At 43.3% G+C, this 21,875-nt stretch overlaps 1 protein-coding gene across 2 annotated transcripts; it reads left to right on the forward strand.

Annotated features, from left to right (window-relative positions):
• The first annotated feature begins 1,664 nt into the window (after window positions 1–1,664).
• dusp3a (dual specificity phosphatase 3a) lies at window positions 1,665–21,166 on the forward strand. Of its 2 annotated transcripts, XM_027289797.1 has the most exons (4): window positions 1,665–2,189; window positions 9,111–9,343; window positions 14,207–14,412; window positions 18,215–21,166. In XM_027289797.1, exons 1-4 carry the CDS (start codon window positions 1,990–1,992, stop codon window positions 18,221–18,223), a joined length of 648 nt encoding a protein of 215 aa, XP_027145598.1. In that variant the 5' UTR covers window positions 1,665–1,989; the 3' UTR covers window positions 18,224–21,166. The 2 variants fall into 2 exon arrangements, with proteins under 2 accessions (XP_027145598.1, XP_019133285.1); XM_019277740.2 differs by having other exon boundaries at window positions 1,670–2,189; window positions 14,207–21,166.
• The last annotated feature ends 709 nt before the right edge of the window (window positions 21,167–21,875 follow it).

Consider the following 21,875-nt stretch of genomic DNA (forward strand, 5'->3'; position numbering starts at 1 on the left):
CCTACAGCAGCTCACAGCACACAAGGTGGATAAATACTCATAAACAGAAATAAAAGAAATCTATGCATCGTTGAGAAAATAGTAAAATAAATGCATTAGAGTAGAAGTATAAGATACTTGGTGCATTAAAATGTATATATGTATGTTGATAATTATAATTTATTGTCGCCATGCAACCAGCAACTTTATTTATATTATCTGATGATCTGATAGCTAGCTACTTATATATAGTAGTAGAGGAGGTATTCAGATCATTGACTTAAGTTAAAATAGCAAGTTGCAAGTACAAAAGTATTTATTAGTATAAAAATATAAAGGAAGATGAGTTCATGCACTCGTTTGCATTCCAACACCTTTGTACCCACACACTTAGAAGCTTCAATGTTACAAGTAAAAGTAGAAAACTATTAGCATAAAGTTATAGTACATTTATATTTTGTTTTGTTTTTTGAGGAAGGACATTAAAGGAAGAGTTCTCTTTTCATAAGTTTGTTATTCTGGCTGTCATTCTTTCTGATTGTCACTTGTTCTGGGCAGAGGCGGCTTCTCTGCAAATAATCCCACCGTCCATACATTGCTGCACTGTGAATTATCATAGAGTACACACGGAAACAGATAGTATAGTGTATACGTGTTTGTATAACAAGCATGTTTTGTTGAACAAATATGTCACAATAAAAGTAGTTAGACTTATATGTAGATAGTTAACATTAACTCAAGTACAGTTTTATAGACAGACAGATAGATAGATAGACAACATAAGAATAAAAATATAAAGTAAACTATACATAATAAAATATCAAAATAGCAATAGTAAATAAAATATACTGTACAAAAGTATATAGAGCAAATTGGCAGTGTTGATTTAGAGCAAAGTAAGAAAGGAGAAATGTGCAGTGACTGTAAATTATGAGCTGTTATTATACAGTGTAATTATTATACAGTGTACTTGTGGTACTTGTACTTAACTTGAGTATTTAGTTCTACGTTATACTTCTATTCTCATACAATATTAAGCTGTATGTAACGTTAATGATTACCAGTTCAGTTCAGTTCAGAGCTTTATTGTCCCTCCAGGGGAAATTTGATTTGCAGTGACAATGCAACTTACACAACAAACAATAAATAGACAAACAGTGACATAGAACAATGACGCAGAGTAAAGCAACCAAAACTTCTATTTAAACAATCCTAAATGAAGTAAGAATATAAGTGACAGAAGGCAAAAAGTCTATAAAAGTTAAAAAGATAAACAAATGCCACAAGAACAGTGCGATTTAAGAGTTGTGCAAATTAATTGCATTGATTGCACGTGGAACAAAGGAGAATTTATACCTATTTGTTCGTGCCATAGGTAGCATGTATCTCCGTCCAGACGGCAGAGAAATAAATCCCTGCAACAATGGGTGGTCAGGGCTGGACAGGATGGACCGAGCCTTCTGTAGGACTCGTCTGTCAAAGATCTGCTGCATGCCAATTATCTTGTTGGCATCTCTCACAACTTTGAACAGACAATTTTTGTTTTTAACCGACAGGTTTCCATAAAATGAGATCAAGCAGAAAGTTAAAACTGACTCAATAAAAGATCTATAAAAACAAAACCATTAAGGTCTTATCAACATTAAAAGATTTTAGTCTGCGCAGAAAGTATAATCTCTGCAGGCCCTTTTTACAGCTACATAATTGGTGTTTCCACTTTAAATCAGCAGTTTTATTTTGAAGGAGTGGACCGGATCTTCGTTGTAAACCTCGGGTGTACCTGACTTTGATGTGTGAGGGGGGGGTGGGGGGCTGTGGCGCTCGCGCCTCCTTATCAGACACCTTGTAGACGAGAAGACAAGCGCGCGCGCACGACCTCACGTGCGAAGGTAAGACAGAAAAAAAAAAAAAAAAAAAAAAGATGCAGTTGAATAATTGGACGATGCTCACGAGTCTGGAGCCGCGTGTGGTCTGTCAACATTAATCCGGGAGAAAAGAGCAGAAGGAGCCATGAAGAAACACCTGAGCCCGGCCAAGCAGCAGCAGCCGCAGCCGCAGCAGCAGCACCAGCCGCCGGCTGACGTCCCGGCTCCGGGCGGCGAGGTGACCGTCCAACAACTCAACGAGCTGCTGTCCAACGGCAGCGGCTTCTACAGCCTGCCCACACAGCACTTCAACGAGGTCTACCCGAGGATATACATCGGCAACGCGTGAGTCCTTTATCAGTGTGTGCACGGAGAGAGTCGGTGAGTGTTTGACGGACAGGTAGGACGCGTTTCTCTCCTACATCCACCGACCAGACGCCGCGGTGACAGCAGTGTCGCATGGCCGGGCAGCACGCACGCATGGCGGGCTTGTTGTGTTGGTGTCTCCGCTCTCGCCATGGAGGAAAAAAAACAACAACAACAAAAAAAAAACAGCCTGTTGTTGTTGTTGTTGGCGTTAACGTGCACCAGCAGCCAGGCAGGTGCATGTTGTGTAACACTGTGACATTGTAGTAATATTGATATATATTTAAAGGTGTAATCCACTCTGATGTTATAGTAATTTAAAGATTTGGATGTGAAGGACACACACACACACACACACACACACACACAAAGACTCAATGAACCCCCTCCATCATTAGTATCACTGCTATGTAATCACGTCTTCATCGAGCCGCTCCCTTTCTGTCCAGCTGGGCTGCAGGAACATCTAAATAATATAATAAAAAAACATATTACATATAATAAAACTGTTTATTTTCATTCATAAATCAGCTGAAAAACAGCAGGAGGTCTGCTGGGCTCCTGCAGAACAAAGAGGGAGAAGGAGGAACACGTGAATGTGTGAGTCGTGAGAGGAGGGATGCTCCTGTTATGAGCAGGCATGAGTTGTCATGTTACATTATTTATTAATTAAATATTATACCGAGCAAATTCAAAGCACAGGTCACCAAACTCAGGCGTGATAGAGTTTTTAAAAGATGTTGTAAGATGACTATTCCTGTAAGTAAACAGATATATATTTTTTTTTTTTTTATTCTAGATGATTATTTTTATTATTGATTAAACTGTCAATCAATTTCTTGATTGGTTGTTTGGTCCTTGAAGCCCAAGGTGATGTCCTCAACCGTCTCTGATGTGTCCACAAGCCAAAAGTTTAACGTCGGAAAACATTCACTTTAAAGGTCCAGTGTTGTAACATTTAAGGATATTTTTCCCAGAGGGTGAGGCTTGGTTTGCAATCTGCAACTTCACTGCTAGGTGGCGCCAAATCAAACACAGTGGACCTTTAAGAAGCTGAATTTGGACATTTAACAGTTGACTGATGTTTGCAGCCCTGACCGGAGATGAAGCAATCAGTCCAATAATTGATTATTCTAAATTTAAAAATATTGTATGGTAACTCTAAGCAATGGCGCATTCATGATAACATAAGTACATTTCTGCTGCTATCCTGAGATACCGACATAAATAATTAGAGATCTTAAGAAAACAAATTGTAATCGCCGTCTGTCTTTTAGCGTTTTATTTCACCAACCACTAAAAGTCAGTCCCACATTTACTCTTGTCCGGCGGCTTCTTGCTCGCTCACTCTCTCCTTTTCTCTTCTTAGCTTCCTCCGTCAGCATCCTCTTCACTCTCTTCTCCTCTGCCATTATGTCCGTAGAGGCTGCTGAGCCCGGTTACCTCCTCTTTTTCTTCCTGGTAGTCCATAACGCCTGTTGGTACAAACACTCAGTTCGTCAGCTTGGCGGTGAGCTCAGAGCGACGGGTACCCGTCGCTCTGAGCTCACCGCCAAGCTGACGAACTGAGCTGACACAGCTACAGCTGCAGCAGTTTACTCACTGTCCATCATAAACTCTGTAAATCACAGAGAGTTGAGGCGGAGCAGCCGGAGGACATCAGAGGGAAAACCAGAAAACATTTCCTCCATAAAATATGATCCAGTTTCACCAGAATCAGAATAGTTTGGTGCTGTGTGACTTAGTGCCGTAAAGCGTTACGTACTTTACGTACTTTTACGTGCTTTCTTTGTGTACGATCACGCTACAGGACAAACAAATCGCTACTGGGTCATTTAATTCCTGTATCAGGTGGTGAAAGGTGCTGAGTGCACAAACACATACGGTGTATATATAGTGTTTATGTATATTATACCATATACCATGGCACAGGCCAAACCATAAATCTGTGGTTATTGGTTGACTGGATGCTATTGGCTTTGTAATGAACATGCCTGACTCTTTAGGAATTTACAGCTCGCTCTTCCAGTAAAACGGGTTCCTGGTACTTCCTGTACAGACTGTGTGTGAGATGCATTGTGTGTCTGACAAAGAGATGAACATGCTCACCACAGTTTCCAGTCTGGTCTGTCAGTAGATTTACGGCAGTTAGAAACTAAAAAACTTGCCACGAGAACAAGCTTTCCAAACTGATTGTCCAAGTGTTTGCTTATAAGCGGCAACAGGACTTGATAAGATTTTATTGATGCCAGTGCCGTTATCGATTCTGCTTCTCTATGTGGAGAAAAAGTTGGCCTGCACATTGAATGTTCAGGATATTGGGACAGTATTCATGTAAGCTTTCTTAATCAGCTAAGCCAGTGGCACTCGTCCGTCAAGTGCATTGACAGTATGAAAAATGGATGTTGCATCCGTGACGTCACCAACAGCTTTCTAAAGCTCAGTGTGACGGCTCCGGCCTCAGCTGTATTGGTAGGAACGTAGGCGGACCTGAGGTGGGCCAAATAACGCCTGGTTGCTCAAACAAGCCACCTGTAGCAGCACCTACCTGTCAATCAAAGCGTCCACGCTCTTAATCCTGCATAACTTTAAGCCTTAATATAACCTGAACAGGTGAGTTGTATATAGATTCACCTTCAGTACAGTTGTCATGAACGGGGAAATTAGCTACAGAGACCAAAACTGTTTTTTGTACCAGGCTGTAAACATGTTTATTTCTGCTGTGAAGTTGGACATTTGGACATGGGGACTTATGGAGACTGACTCAAGTGGACATTTGAGGAACTGCAGCTTTGAACACTTCCACAATGGTTTCATTTACCAGCCACAGAGGTTGCTACTTGGGTGTCTTGTTTTATCTTGTTGTTAGCCAACATATGTGGAAAGACGCCCCAAAACCTGGTAGAGCAGACCTTTAAGTAATTTCATCTAAAATATCCTAAATATCAGAAATAATTTTCAGGTTTCACGTGTCAAATTTGTCGGCACACCCAGTAAAGGAAAAAAAAAACTGTTCTGGGAAATATACTTTTCAAATATATTTTGCTGTGCTGTAATGTAATATAAGCTTTTAGAGAGCAGCTCTTAATCTCACTCTTATGGATTCATGGTGAAGAAGCGATTCAGGGATGCCCCTGAGTAACGTGGTGTCCCTGTGCAGTCCATAATTTGGCTCCAGCCGCTGCCAACAGAGTGGTTTGGAAGAGGGCGAGCGAGACGGGATACAAGCACATTACTGTACCTCAATGCTACAACAAAATCAATCTGAATATGCCAATCCTGCCCGGCCAAGTCTCCAAACAAAGTGCTGGCACTCTCGTGCTCAGCTGAGGCTGATCAGACAACTCTGTGAAAGAGAGACTTTTGATTTCGGATGAAGAAATTATGTTCTCTGATTGTGCAGAACAGAGTTGGCGGGGTAATTACTGAGATGTTTTACCATTAGAGTATATCATAGACTGTCCAAACAAGTTGAAAGGGCAGTGTAATATGATATTACAAATGGCTCAGGCAGGCCGAGGTGGTATTGATTGTTGATGAAAGCCTGCACCCTGTCCACTGCTTCCACCACTGGGACCCACTAAGCCTTTCTGCTGATGGATCCTATTAGTTGGAGTCCGTTAGAACTCTAAATTGTGTAGTCGGTCGGCTAATAAGATCCAGACAAATGCACACTGATTAACACGGCGTGTATATATGGTGCAATTCACGTGAAAAAGCTTTGTCCTTGAAAATATTAATTATCGTGGGATCCCATTGAGAGTTGGGCCCATGACCCATTTAAGGCCCCGATCTCTAGTTTAGAGAAAATTCCTCAGTTCGGGATGAGATTAAATGTAGGATCGTTCCTCTGCCGCTCGTGAAACTGCGTTATAGTTCAGTTAATAAAAGGACAAATCAGAATATAATCTCATAGCGAGCGATATTTCAGCTCCTAGTGTGGAAAGTCTGTGGAACATCAGCCTTTAAGTGTCTAAATTTAACTAAAATATCTAAAAACATCTTCAACAGGCAGTCAGACTGGCTATCGCCTGATGATGATTTTAGCCTCTGGAGACAACGACCAATGTTTCAGGGCTTCTGGTGTGACCAGCAGATATCTGAACGTCGGATAACGTAATCCAGCCCAAGACTTCCTCTGAAGTCCAATTAGCAACTTCATAATGGATCACGATCGCGATTTAAAGTCGCCAGATTGCCTATTTCCAGTAACCTTCCATGGAAAGTTGAGCTGGGGAATTAAGGAAATATTCAAAATTGGAAACTTTCCATGGGAATTAACTGGAAATTGGGGGTAATTTAGTAATTGGGGGTAAGCTAGCCTCATAAATGGTCAACGAAATGATGCCAGCTGTAGCTTATTTAGTTTCCAACTTATCAGCTAGCTGTCTACTGTACGGATACATTCTCATAAGATAAGTTCCCTGTTAAGAGCCAACCTTCAGTTTTGTAAATTCCTGGTTAATTCCCATGGAAACTTTGAAAATTCCCCCAAATTTCATAACCCTATGGAGAAGACGTTCTCCAAAAACCTTCAACGCTCACACACAGGTGTCACGTTTAAACTGATCTGCAGCTCGATAGACGTTGGAGTCATCGCCACATTCGAGTGGAAGAATCCTCGCTGCCATCTGAGCGGCTTAGCAGCGATTAGTCTGGGAATATCGCGGCATATGGAGCACAGCAAAGCGTATGTAACCGTCGAGATGTTGGCCGTATATCCCCTGGAACCACAAAGCTACAGTTACTATGCACACACTCGTGTGGCGTTATCGTAGTAAAACTGATTCTGCACAAAGAAAGGCTCTAAAACAAAGAAAGAAGAAGAGGAAAAGGAGACGGAGTACAAAGGGAAAAACACAATTTGATGAAGATTTTCAAGCAGCTTCATCTCCATCGTCATCCAACCTCCTGCTGTTTCCTTTATAAAAACTACAATCACGTGTATCACACAGAGCAAACAAACCTTAACTAGAGAACACAGTTTTGGCTGCTCGGGCCCGGCTGGCTCGACGCCCCGCGTCCACTGATACGATCCAACCCGGCCAAAGGCAACTGTCCATTGATTTTAAATAAAACGCCTCTTTTGTGTGTGTTATATTGAAGCTTTATGGAACATTTAGTGTCGCTAATTAGCTGTGGAGAATTTAACTGTTTCTCTGCAGCGAATAGAGACATCAGACTCGAGTGCACGCGCTTCATCTTTCACTAAAACTAGAAGAAGGGATGAGGTCTTTGTTTAAAATATGATCACGCCAAATGTTGTATGATGCTAAAGTTATGATATAGGCTTGTTTTAAGTGTCTGCTTTACTTTTATCCAGAGCCCAGCTTCATAAATCTTCATGTAAATGCTCGCCCTGACAGCGCTGTGTGCTTACAGTCGATATGAGGCTGGTGAGGCGAGGATAGGTGACCCTGGACGGCTCCCTTGAGGTGGTGGCTGCAAACCTCCCCTCCTCCTCCTCCTCCTCCTCTCTGCAAGACCTAATAAAAAATCCTCCCTGCCATGATTTTTTTGCTTTACGGCCATATAGGAGGAGAGATGAAGGAGGCCATCTGCTTGTGTGTCAGCTGCAGGGCACAAACTCCTTCACCTGTGAGGACTTGAATCAATCACAGCATTTATTATTCCCCCTTCATGTGTGTTTAAATGCTCGCGGCACATGCAGAGGATCAGCGTCCGTGCACGTGTGCAGGAGCGTTGTTCAGATTTACAGTACGACGCAGAGGCACAGTGGGTTCAAGTGAGTTCTCCTCCTCTTTACCTGGCCCGTCCCAGCCCTCCTCACACTGGGATCCGCAGTCCCACAACATCCATTATTAAAGACCAGCTTCACAAAGAGCCAAAGTGTTCCTCAAAGCAAACAAACCACACCTTAAGTGTGTCCCTGAGCTGCACGCGGTGGTTTCATAGTGCTGACTGCGACTGATCTGAAAACAGTATGAGGGGGGTTTGAGTTTGGAAAATACATTCGTAATCCGTTTAGGGGAACATTTTAGATCATCCGAGTGCCGGAGGGCTCCTGACATGGCCCACAGATAATCATGTTTAAAGCCGTATGATTGGAGTAACGCTGCTTCAGAACACAGTCTTTATATTGCAATTAAGATACACAGATGCAGATGCATTGCTGAGTTTGAGTAACAGAGATTTGAAACTGAGGCAGAATCTGCAGAGTTTTGTGCAATGAACTTCCTAATTTAGCTAAATAAAAAGCTCCGTCCATCCTTTAAACTGTTTGAGTGCCATCTCCATCATCTCTTGAGGTTTTTTTGCAGATATTAAAGGCGTGGGAGTCGACACTGTTATCACTTTTAAAGGTATTTCTTACTCAGGACAGGAGCAGGTGCACGTAATAAAATGAATTAGCTCTGTTTCTACCTGACCAGAGGTCTAATCAGCCAAGTGGAAACACCTGTAAGCTATTAAATAAAATTATTACTGAAAGAAATGATCGATAAATGAGTTCTGCAGACTTTAAAAACACCGGAGTGTTGTTTTGAAGCATTACCACGCAGCGCTCAGCTGTGATACTGCCAACGCAGTGTTCACTGAAACACACGCAGCGTTGTCGTGAAAGATGCGACCTACATTGTCAAGATATCACTTTAAAATAAATTGTGCTGACACGCTCCTCTGCTGTATCTGTCAGGTGTTATTATTAGTGCCGTGATTTGTCTTCTGCGTCTCATTCTGCTGCTGTACACTCATCATTCTGTGTTGCAGGAGAACACAAAGCTTTTATTTCACCATCAACGCGGACACTCTGGAAGCTTTTCCAGCGTTCAAACTTTGTTTTTCGATGCAGCAGACTTCACACGTCACAGACATCAGCAGCTTTGCTGAAGTGATTAAATCAAATGTGTTTTTGTTTTTTCCGTCCCCCTGCCCACCCAGGTTCGTAGCCCAGAATGCAATGCGTCTGCAGAAACTCGGAGTGACGCACGTCCTCAACGTGGCGGAGGGAACCTCCTTCATGCACGTCAACACCAGCGTGGAGTTCTACGCCGGCACGGGCATCACGTACCACGGCATCCAGGCCAACGACACCGAGCAGTTCAACCTCTGTGCCTTCTTTGAGGAGGGGGCTGACTTCATCGACAAGGCTCTCGCACACAACAATGGCAAAGGTGAGTTTATCTTGACCCTCGCGTGTCAGAGGGGAAAGCTTCGGCTCCAGTCGAGTTGTTTCGTCCCATCAGCTTATAGGGTTAATGCTAAAAATGGGTCTTGTTCACTGTGAGTTGGTGTTTGTGGGGAAGAAGGTCCATCCACGTTCCAGCACTCGCCTCTGGTCATGAGCTTTGGGTAGTGACTGAAAGAATCAGAGTAGATGTGCTCCTTGACGTAGAAAGAAGCCAGCTGAGGTGGTTTAACATCTGATTAAGATGCCCCCTGGACGCCTTCGTTTGGAGGCGTTGTGGGCACGTCAAACTGGGAGGAGACCCCGAGACAGATCCATATCAGCTCACAAGCTGATGATATGTAAATGTTGAGTTGGTCTTTATTTCACATCAGTAAAATCCAAGAAAACTGACAGTGTTTGTCGAACACAGCGTCTTCCCCACTTCAGTGGCTCCTGCTTGAAAGTAATTTGTCTCCACAACTCGAGACACGAAAACGAGCTCCTCGCGCTGCTCGTCTGATGACGGGTACAAGATTTAAGCATCGTCTTTTTTAATGATTCGATCTCGGGCACGCTTCTTAAATTGAAAGACGGGGAGATAATCATGACGGCTAAATCCGACACACTCCTGAGCCCTGCTCCATATTCCATTATCAGACCATGTCCCTGGACGTCGGCGGCGTCACAACGCTCCACACATTGACACACCTGTAGCACTGAAGCCCGATCAGCCTCATTTGTTAAACGGGGTGATGTGACATGGAAACACCGTGTTCAAATATTGAAATTTAGAGTGTTTAGAAGTACATGATGGCTCTGTTACGTTACATAAGATGTTGTGCAGCAGCTTTTGGGATGATTATTGCTTGTTACACGGATATGAGGCCAAATTTAAACATTTCTTACATTTCAGAAATCCGTCCACATGAAGACACCTCACCTGTATTTTTGGGTGATTGCATTGGAAACACTTCCTCCTATTGTCAGTAAACCTGGAAACCCAAACATCCTCCCGACGCCGTCGTTCTCTAGTTTGTGGTTGCACATTTTCACGAGGCTGTGATTATCCTCCAGGTCATTTTACACAGTCAGGTCAAGTTTCAAAAATTGCTCTCACTACAATAACCCGGCTACTATGGGGACTGACATCATCACACACACAAACAGTCCCGGCAGGTCTCGGCCTCTCTTTCCCAGCTCTCCCAAAGCTGCAACTAAATTTAGGAGGTTGAGAGATGTGTTTAATTAGTGGGCTGTATTTCATGTCATGGATTTATTGTCGGCTCTGACACAGAAAAGCGTCTTCGTTCCCAGGCGGCTTGGCAAAGGTGCACCGACGCCGTGGTAAATCAGGAGCGAGGGGCGACTGTAACGAGGACTGTGGAGCAGAGGATGATGATGATGATGATGAGGGATGAAGGACTCACCTCTGCCCCGCCGCCTGCTATTGTTGCAGTTTGACTTTGCGCTGTGTCCGACATTGTCTTTGACATTTTGTGACCCGTGGTTTGAAGCTCTGAACAGGTCTGAGATTTTTAACGAGGATGTTCCCGCGTGTCCGCCGTAATGAAGGCATGAGGTTGGTTTAAGTGCGGCCGTGTTTACGAGCGCACACTTTAAACTGAATATTACAAGCAGCACGTTAAAGCTGCTCCAATCAATACTGTTGATATTAACAGCTGATCAATAAGCGTGTGAGAGGTGAAAGGTGTCGGTCATAGTGCTGAATCACAGAGTTATGACTCTGCAGAGCCTCGTTAAGGAGCTGCAGGTTTAATCATAACGCAACAACGTCTGCCCCAGACTAGAAAACGTCTCTGTTGCAGGTCGTTACTGCTGTGACTGTTTTCCAGGTATTAGTCAGACCCGGGTCTCTCACGGGGCTGTGATTAATCTCGAGGTCACGACAGGTAATTTTATACAGTCAGGTCAAGTTTCAAAAAACTACTATGGGGACTGACATCATCACACATCAATACAATGAGAGATCACTGAAGAAGAACTCGTTCTAGTCAGTGTTTCAAACCCCACCGGCTCCGCCGTGGTCCGGTTCTATTTTTGACGGACGCTGCGACAGAGCGGCTCGAGCTGACAGGAAGCCAGACACAGAAACGGCATAGAGAATCCTGTGGATTTTCAAAATAAAACACCTTGCACAAACTGCCGGTCATGCAAAAGTGTAGAAGCATATTTAGAAGCTCATAAACGAAAGAAAATGACCAAATCTGAGCAAGTAAACAAAGTCTGAAGTCGCATGCAGGACGGAACAAAACAGGAGATGATGATCGCAACGTTTTATCTTGAATTAAATTGTAACTGTATGAGTCATTAGCGCCAACACTTGACTGCCAAAATATAAATCTAAAACATACGTAATCATATTTTGAGCTTCAGAAACCTACAAGTGACGTCACAGACATGCTGTCCATTCTTCATACTGTCAGGATAGCTGCTGTACTCTGCTGTACTTAATTTGACGTCCCTACTCGAGCGAGTAATCCAGAAATCCTTCATGTCTAACAAGAGCAGAAACAACATTGATCCGTGGCAGGCGAGGTGATTAGGTATTGAAGAGGTCATTTCATTGGCAGCTAACTGATCTGGGTCGAGTATGGACGAGGAGAGGAGAGGAGGAGATTATACAACAGAGGAGAGGAGAGGCGGGGTGAGAGGTGTTGGGGATAATACTTGGAGGAGACACAGCGAGGTGTTGGGTTTCAAATAAAGTGCAGAATCTGCAGATCTGACTCGAGCCCGCCCGACACATCAGCTGCTCCGTGAGCGTTGCCAAGTGAGATTCCTCACGGGAGGTTTTGGCTCGTCAGTAATGAAAGTGCAAGTCAGGTAGAGACGTAAGAGAGTCCTGATTCATGCAGATACAGATATTAAAAATACAAATGCAGTGCAGAGACGACAGACAGACAGACAGACTGTGTGCAGGATGTGCTGTAGGCTGCAGTGAAGATGATTGACTTTGCCGAGTCTGCAGCAGAGGTCAGGTCTTATATTTGCATCTCCTGGCACAGAAGATGCTTCGCTCTGCAGTTTTAGTCCCGGCATATGTTCCCCAAACACTCTTACTCCTCTTTGTTTTCTTTATTCATCTGTCTCTTCTTTCTTTACTCTTTTTTTTCTGTTCTTTGAGTCAGAAATCCTGCATGTTTTTCTTCACATTATCCTCGTTTAAATGCTGCTCATGATGCTGGGAGAGCAATCGAATGTGATCAGTTAACGTATAAAACAACGCTTCGTACCGCTCGTAGTTTGTGGCAGCTACAAAACAACACTGGAGGTCAGATGAGTGTGTTTGGATCATACACGGCCTGATGTTGGTGGCAAAACTCTTTTTTTCTGGTATCACAGCAGCACAACAATGTATTCTGGATTGTTCTTGACTGTAATGAAGTCCAACCAACTGTTACACACACACACAGAACAATGATTTGTGCTGTGCTGAAGTTGACGGGGCGTCATGACGATACTGAATATCTCCATTCATCAAGGACAGACATGAAGGTTGACAGCTGTATCTGGGGTTTTCCAGAAGCCCTGAAACTTCGTTGTTGCCACCAGAGGCCAAAATCATCATCAGACGATAGCTGCTGGATTGGCTGCAGCCAAAAATGAGGCTGAAAGACGCTAAAATGCTGCATTGAGCTGAAGGGATCTGGTGTGTGGAGGTCTCTGTGGGATCCCGTGGCGTTTCCATGTAGTCCCTCCAGCGGGTTCTGGCTCTGCCTCCAACACCTCCAGCAGGACGATGACAACTCTCATGTTGTATCAACTATGTAATTCTTTCAAGAAACCCAGTTTGATTCAAAGGTTGAACACAACGCTTGAAAAATAGTCTGCTGTCAAGCTATTTGCATGACTCAACTATAGGGACGTAACGATGCATCGTGACACGATTAAAAACCGGTACAAATGCGTGACGACTCGCATCGGTTGACAGAAAAAATGAATCGCGATTCTTGGCGAATGGGAATCCGCACAGCGCGTGCTGTCACTGGTCAAACAGGCTTCTCGGCGTGTTCAGCGTGCCTTATTTAGTCCGTCCTGCACGCGACTTCAAACCCACCGGGAGTGTTTCAGGAGCGAGCGCTTAGCCCGCCAGACTTTGTTTACTTGCTCAGATTTGGACATTTTCCCGGTGTATGTTCTTCTAAACATGCTTCTACATGTGTAAATATGCTACGTAGTTAGTTAGTATGTAAGGGTTAATGAATAATGAAATGTTAATAAATTTTGTATGTACTTAAGTTCCCAACTTCATTGTAAGATTAATTTAAAGCTTCAGCGTAAAGCACATCACAGCAGTTTACTGTTTCTAAAGAAAGGAGATATCTGTCATGTGTTTTGTTGTTTAAGATGTAAGTTGCACTTTTTATAAGAGAACACAAACTGTTTGAGAGTTTCTGTAAAGAAAGATTTTTTCCCTACAAATAAAAAGATAATTTTATTTAGTCATAATTTGTCTGTAGCTCATTTTGATTTAAAAAAAATCGTATCGTTAACAAAAAATCGTGACTCGAATCGAGTCGTGAGTTGACATCGTTACATCCCTACTCAACAAGAGTAATACGGATGACGATTAAAGTCGTGTTCATGTAAATGTGCATTAATCCGCCGCTGAAAAACTCCTGTCTAACTCAAACTACAATGACCAGCTGTTTGTTTTTTTACATGAAACTGTAAATCTGTGGGCTGTTTTTAAATAATTGGGGACGTCAGAAAGTGTCCAAAGATTGACTAACATGTTGTTGGTTTTGGTCTTTATGTGGAGTATACTGCTGAAACCTGCCGCCCACCATGAGACTCAGCATTTCTTTGTGGTGTATGTCTTATTGCCCTCTCTGTGTCCCCCCAGGGAAGGTGTACGTACACTGCAGAGAAGGCTACAGTCGCTCTCCCACCATGGTCGTCGCTTACCTCATGCTGCGCCACAGAATGGACGCCCGGCTGGCGGTGGCCACCGTGAGGCACAAGAGAGAGATCGGCCCCAACGACGGCTTCCTTCGCCAACTGTGCCAACTCAACGAGAAGCTGGCGAAGGAGGGCAAGCTGAACGGGGAGGTGGGCAAACTAAAGACCAAATGAGAGCGAGAACGCGAAGAGACCCTCTGCCCTGTCTCCTCCCATCATGCCTTTCACAGACTGACCCCCACCCTGACCAAACCAGCACCCATCCGACACCCCAGGGGTATTCTGAAACACAAACATACATGCATTTATCCGTGTAGATAATTAATCCTCATGCACACACACACACACACACACACACACACACGATCACATGCTCTTTTCTTTTGAATCCACGTCTGTCACTGCTGCTCTGGAGGTGGACGCCTTGTCAGTCCTCTTCCCGCTCCTTCAAAGAGTGTGATCTCGAATACTAAATCCAAACATCGCCAACTCGCTTTGTTTTTAAACTCCACGACACACACACACACACACACACACACACGTGCAGACGTCTCGCTCTAACTTAAAGCATTCCTTTCGATTCCCGCAAAGTTTAGACGGTGGAAAACTTCACCCCTGATTTTTAAAAAGATTTAAAAGAAGACAGATGATAGCACAATCATTCCACAGTTTTCTCACTGCCGGGAATGTCAGTGACGTCTCCGCCAGCAGGAGTGCTCTATAAATTCCAGACGAACTCTTAGATATTTAAAAAAATAAAAATAAGTCGCAGGAAGTGAAAATCCCAAACATTCCATGGAAAAAAAAAAAGCCCCTCGAGTCGATCCATCCTTTAAATAAAAGAAATCTTTAATTCTCTTCTGCCTGTAGAGGCAGAGATATATTTAATGCACAAACACACAAATGATTCACACTCTTAATGCAAGCCGTAGCTCTATGTAGCATTTCAGTCGGCGTCCTCGACTCTCCGGCCTCTAGTTTGACGGCGGCGGATTTAAATTTGTCGGTTCAGTATCACTAAAGAGGAAGCATCAAAAATAAATCTGACGTTATTTTAGTTTAAGTCGGTATCTCGACTGGACGTCCTCTTTGTTTACTGTGTATTTCAGCAGCAGATGAGCAGAACGAGACTGCACGATCGCTGACTTCCGTCGTCTGGACAGATTGAGGTTTACACTTGATGAACAGACTCAGTCCGACACAATCTGCTGGTTCAGTTTGTGCGTTAAAGGAAGTTCTTTGGACGGACAGATCGATGTCTACACAGGCTGCGTCACGGCTCCGGTTTCACCACGCGCTACATGCGAGTGTATTTTTACACCTCAGATCTATTTTCTTCCATTTTATACGTGTTACTACATTGATTGTGTGCAGGTGACCTACTGTACCTGAACGCATCCTGTGTAGACACAATGAGCACCAAGTCAGCTCATTTTGAAAATGCTGTTTACATCCATGCTGGTCACCAATCGCAGCTTCGTAACTTTGACGATTTGATGCTCTCTGTCGTACAAACTCAATGTCTTTGGGTTTCATCACTTATTTTTTACTGTTTCCAATTCTACAGCTCAGTTTTCCATTGATGCTGAGCCTTAGTTATCAGATTTATCTACTCTGAAAAGCTCCGTTTTCCTGAAACGTTGGGCTTCAGTTTTAAGGTTCTTCACTCCTTCTCCGAAAAATTACGTTGTACGAAAATGTTTAGCGTCGGAAAATTCTGTAAAAAAACGTCAAATCTCCAGATTTATCCACTCTGCAGACCTTTTCCCAAGAGCTCAGTGTTCTGGATGGCCGGGTCACATTTTGAAGGTCTATCTGCTCTGGAGACCTTCTCCGAAACAGTTAGTTTCCCATAACGCCGTGCCGCAATGTACAGATTCATTCAAAAGGGAGACCTCTTCCAAAAAGCTCAGTTTCTCCTGAAATGCCGGTCCACGATATCCAGATTCATCGACACTGGAGACCTTTTCCGAAAAGTTATCAGATTTTGTGTGAGAACTTCAGAAGCTGCAAGATGCATTTTAAAATGTAGCTGGTTTAGAGTTGGAGGCACTTTGAGCTTCTTAAATCAAGAGATTAACAGATTTGTTTAATATTAATTCATGTTTTTAGCAGAATATCCATAACAGACCAACGAGAATGCTCCAGAATCAGCGAGATAGAAGCTGATTTTTGACGGTTTACCACCTTCAAACTAGAGGCCGAGTTTCAACAGTGACGGATGCCACCCACTTCCAACAGAAAGTTCCAGTCATCACGCCAGAGAGTTGTCCACTGCCAATTCCCTGACACAGTCATTCGGCCGGTATCCAGTTCCACTGTTTTCATCAACACAGTTTGTCAGAGGTCCATGCACAACATGTCACTCGTCTCACTCCTGAGTGTGTGTGTCTTTACGCACACACACGGGGTCAAATCACGAAGCCTTTTTTGGTTGTATGTACTAAAAGCATTGCAATATATGTCAATACCCCATCAGATATATAGAATGTAATCACATCTTAATATGACTATTCAGGCTGTAGTTGTTACATATAGGCAACAGTAGATCAACAGTACATTTATTTATTACTGGGCATAATACTGTAAACTAGACCGACCTAGTGCCAGGAAGGAAAGAAGGAGCGGAGAGTGTTTTTAAAACCTGCAGCAGGTCACTCCTCCTCGAGCGGGAGTTGTTTTTCCCCATGAAAAGTGTGAGCGTGACGGAGCGTAGGCGGTTTGAGCTGGACGACCACCAGCGTCGCTTCAACGTTGCGTTGGTAGTCACGTGTCACGAGAGGATAGTCGTCTCGGTAAACTAGGTTGTCTCACCTCATTAATGGCACTATTTATTCCTCCTTTGATATATCTGTATACATATGAATATATACATGTATACTGTATATACATATTTAAGTGTTGACATATATGAATGTATGAGCAATGTGTCTATAACGTGTAGGTATCGTCAGTATGTCTTATATATCATGTTATATTTGTATATGCTCCTCCATTCTTTCTGTTCACGGTTGACTACATGTACATTAATGTTCACATATATAATGTACATGTACAGTGTTGTGTGTGATTGTGATGTTTCTTATCACAATTGTGCAGAAGTTGCTTATGACAGCAGGGTTTTTTTTTTTTCAAGCTCAGCTGGGACGCCGAGGCATGCGATCATCGTGTTTACTAGTGTTTCTGTACAGATTTAAGTTCCCATGGTAGTTTTTAATCCTCATACAGCAAGATGCAGGTGGCAGCATAAGACGGATACGTGGATTATCCTGCATATACGACCTCGCCACGTCACCACGTCCAACTCATCCCATCACCCGTTCATTCGGCGCTACAGCTCGTTAGACGAGAATGAATCGATTCTCCGGGCTGAACTTTTCCATTTCAGTGCAACGTTTTTCAGCTGCAAGGCTGCAACTCAAGGCTGCAGACTGTCCACAAGGTAGAGCTGTTCAGTCAGTGTTGGGTCAGACTTTAGTCCGTTTTGAGATTGATTAGTTTAATTTATAAAGAATTCATGGCTCAGTCCCATCAGGCATGGCTAGAGTTCCAGATGTGCGAAGAAGATGTTTGAAAGAAAGACTTTCGATCATAAAAAAACAGCCTCTGTAGCTCACTTCAGACAGGATCCGGCGCCAGTTTTCCCATTCATTTAAGTCAGGGTCGTGCCTTGGTGCAGGCTGCCCAAAAAACACAGTCCAACATCACGCTGTGGCCGTTCAGATGGGTCAGACCTCCACAGCCAGCCTTGAAATGTCTCTGAAATGCTGGATCAGCAGCACTGAATCCTGTCTGAATGTGTAGAGGCACATAAATCGAGGAAAATGACCAAATCTGAGCAAGTTAACAAAGTCTGGAAGGTTCCTGGTTGAGTTTGAGACAGAGACAGTGACGTGACTGGTGGAGTTTTTATGTAAAAACTAAATTTTAATATATTTTTCCTGATTTTTAGGTCCATTAGGTGGCAAATCTGACGACTTCACTGTCAAACAGACATGGAAGTTGAGAAAAGAGCAGAAGTGAGTAGTCTGTTTGTCAATTAACAGAAGATTAACTGTCTATTCTCCTGTGTGCAGATGTCTCAAAACATCACCTTTAGTTGTCAGATGAGTCGATAATAAAAATAATAATTATTCCCTTTGGAAGAAATCCAGCCAAATGTGTCTATAACGATCAGTGGGAAAACGTTCTGCAGACTCGACTTTAAATAAACAGCCAGCAGTCTGATCTCATAAAATCCAATCTTTAAATAAAATCTGAAAAACATGCATTGAAATGTCAAAGTGTCGCCGTAGCCTCTGACTCATTATTGGCCGGCAGGACTCCGTCAGAGGAGGTAATATTATCACAGGGAGTTAGAACCGAGTGCAAACTGTCTCACTTTGAGTGAGAACATGAGCGCAGTTGTGATGCCTCTCACGGGAGGACATCTCGAAGGTTGCGTTGATTCTGGCTCCCAGCGATGGTCTCGGGTTCAGGTCATTCCCGGCTCCCGGCTCCCCCCGTCATCATCTCATACGCTTGAAAATGTTTCAGATCTGTGCTCGAGAAATCTTTTTCAAGCAGCGCATGTGTCACCTCCTCAACATGAACCCCAAACCACACAACAATGAAGTTCGCCCTGTTCAGTGGAGGATATAACCACAGGCAGAGAGAAACACTTACCTCTGTGCCCAAACTTCACACCTGATACATCAAGATTGTCTGTGCCAAGAAGTGACCTCCTGTACTGTACAAAAGCCTTTTCTAAACGTTCACGATTGGCTTGTTTGTCGCTCACATGGACTGGGGTTTCACTCATCTGCTCTACGATACTGCCCTCCTTCTGAATACACAAAAACTCTACACGGTTTGGTATTTCTTGTTGAGTTTACATGCATTACATGTCTTTAAATTTGGGAATTATTGGGGTTTAAATTCTTCTAAAATCGGTCCAGGATGAGGGTACGTACTTTATAGCATCAACTGCCTACACCGACCTGCTTCTTGACTCAATCATCGACAGTCGTGGCTCCCGAGATCGGGTCCGATAAACCGAAGCCGAACTAGCCATGGTGGAAGTTTTCCATTCACATTTTTGTAGCCACTCGAAAATTAAAACGAATCTTCCCGAAGCCGAGACGTAAAGAAAAGCTTCTACGATGGCTACGCTGCCGGCGCTGTCACAGATAAACACTGCCACCTGCTGTTCAACCAATCAAATCGAGTTATTTTTTAATGGTGTTTGTAGCTCATGACATCGTGACCACAGATTTTGTTCCCAAATGTGAAACCCTGTAACGTCAAGACTTCCTTTGTTTCGTTTCAACAAGGTACCAGCATCATTTTGTGGGTTATACTCCAGGTACGTTATGTATTATCGAGAATGTCAAATGTGAAATGCCATTAATGTATATTGTTATATATCCTGAGTATGTAACACGCACTACGGCAGTTGTGAATTGCTGCATTTTACTGTCTTAACTGGCCTACTATATAGATAGGACATTGTTTGATATTGGATCTAGTGAGTTGAAATTGCAGATAAAAACATTGTTTCTGATTAATTTTCTCCTCAAAGTTGATTTATTTAAATTTGTCCAATTACAAGGACCTTTTAAGTTAATTATTATTTTTTTTTTGCTTTTGCTAATAAAGATTGTGTTTGTACAGTAGGAAACTCTTGAAAGTGAGATTGTGACCTACTTCTCCGACGTCGCCGTTAAAGGTCCGGTGTGTGAGATTTTAGTGACATCTAGTGGTGTAGTTGCTGTTAGCCTCATCCACTCTCCTTGTGGGCTTAAAGGAGAAAGTACGGCGGGTGTGAAACATGCGGAAAATGCAAATATCTACACAGGTTTGGACGATCTTGTTGAGTTTTAAAGGCGGTGTATGTCTTTAAATTTGGGGGATTATCAGTCCAGGATGGGGGTACGTACTTTATAGCATCACCTGCCTACACTGATCAGTCACTGACAGTTGTGACTCCCGAGATCGGGTCCAATAAAAACACAAGAAAATGCGAATATCTAGAGTCAGTGTTTGTCCGTCTCATTCTAAGGTAACATAATTATTCTGTTCTATAAATCTGACACACTGGACCTTTAAGCTAAATACAGTACAGCCATTATCCGTGTTGTTTTTGGATGTAACGGCAGTCAGACCTGGACCAGACGGTGATTGTACTTCATTAAACATGCTTGTTGAAAAGGCAAACGAGTTACTGGAGTGGAGTGGAGGGAAGAGAGAGTGCCAGGTCGCGTTTAATTAAATTAATCTTGACTTCCGTTGAATGTTGTACTCCCACTCGGCGTGTCTTTAAACCCTCTGTTGACTGACGGTTCATATCGTACATCGGCTGAATTTGATGCAATAAACTCGGTTCTCCTGAGAGCGTTCAAACAAACACCGGAAATTACTTACAAATACTGTTTGGCCCAGGTGAGCTGTCACCTCCTTCTCCTCCTTCTCCTCCTTCTTCTTCTTCCTCCATTCTGGCTTAACGAAGGAGTTTTAGCACAAACGAGCCCACTGCCCGACTCCTCCTGGAGTCCATCACACAGTCGATGTCTTCTCTCGTCTCGTAGTTGCGTTATAGATGTCGCGGAGGACATTGTCGTGACGTTGGATTGGCTGTTCATGGGTATACCTACATATATATGTCGTCGCCACTGACACGTCAAACATCACAACAGTCAAACGACACAGCACCCCACCCGAAGCCTTACAGTAAAGATTGATTCTTTCGATTGTTTTTTGAGTTTGTGTATCTCACTTCAAACACGGTAGGAAGGGACAGCTCCCTTAGCGGAACGAGACATTGTTGAAGTGCACTTGATTTTAAATTGCAATGTTATTTTTCTTACCTTGGAGAAGTCCCTTCTTTCTTATGTTTAAGAAATAAATGGCTGAAGTATAAACGTCTTATCACGAGTGTCTTTATTACTGTGTGTCGGCCGAGATGTGTTCATTCAGTCGGAGATCCGTGAAGGAGCGTCTTCAGGAGTCTTGAGAAAGAACATACATGAACATTAACAGTTACACAAAGTCAAAGACAAAAACCTGCAGTTCCTCAAACGTCCACCTGAGGCTGGCTCCAGAAGTGAGTCAGTCTCCATAAGTCCCCATGTTCAAATGTCCAACTTCACAGCAGAAATAAACATGTTTACAGCCTGGTACAAAAAACAGTTTTGGTCTCTGTAGCTAATTTCCCCGTTCATGACAACTGTACTGAGGGTGAATTTATATACAACTCACCTGTTCACATTATATTAAGGCTTAAAGTTATGCAGGATTAAGAGCGTGGACGCTTTGACTGACAGGTGGGTGTGGTTACAGGTGGCTTGTTTGAGCAACCAGGCGTCATTCAGCTCCACCGATGATCCACGTCTTTATTTCTGCCAATTTCTGATCAACTAATTATTTCAGGGCCTTGTCAAAGATTATTAAAACGTCCTCACATGTTGTCGCTTTCAGACTCTCTGAGCGTTGTAACAGTTACACCGTGTATGATTGGAAGTTCTGGCTTTCACCTCTTTGATATCAAGACGTCGTCTCCTCCACTGGAAGTCGGCCGAAGCTCCTCCAGTCCTCGTGTCTCTGATGTCATGTCCTTCTTAAAGTTAGAGGAAATT

Source organism: Larimichthys crocea, chromosome XVI (assembly GCF_000972845.2).
Source record: "Larimichthys crocea isolate SSNF chromosome XVI, L_crocea_2.0, whole genome shotgun sequence".
NCBI lineage: Eukaryota > Metazoa > Chordata > Actinopteri > Sciaenidae > Larimichthys > Larimichthys crocea.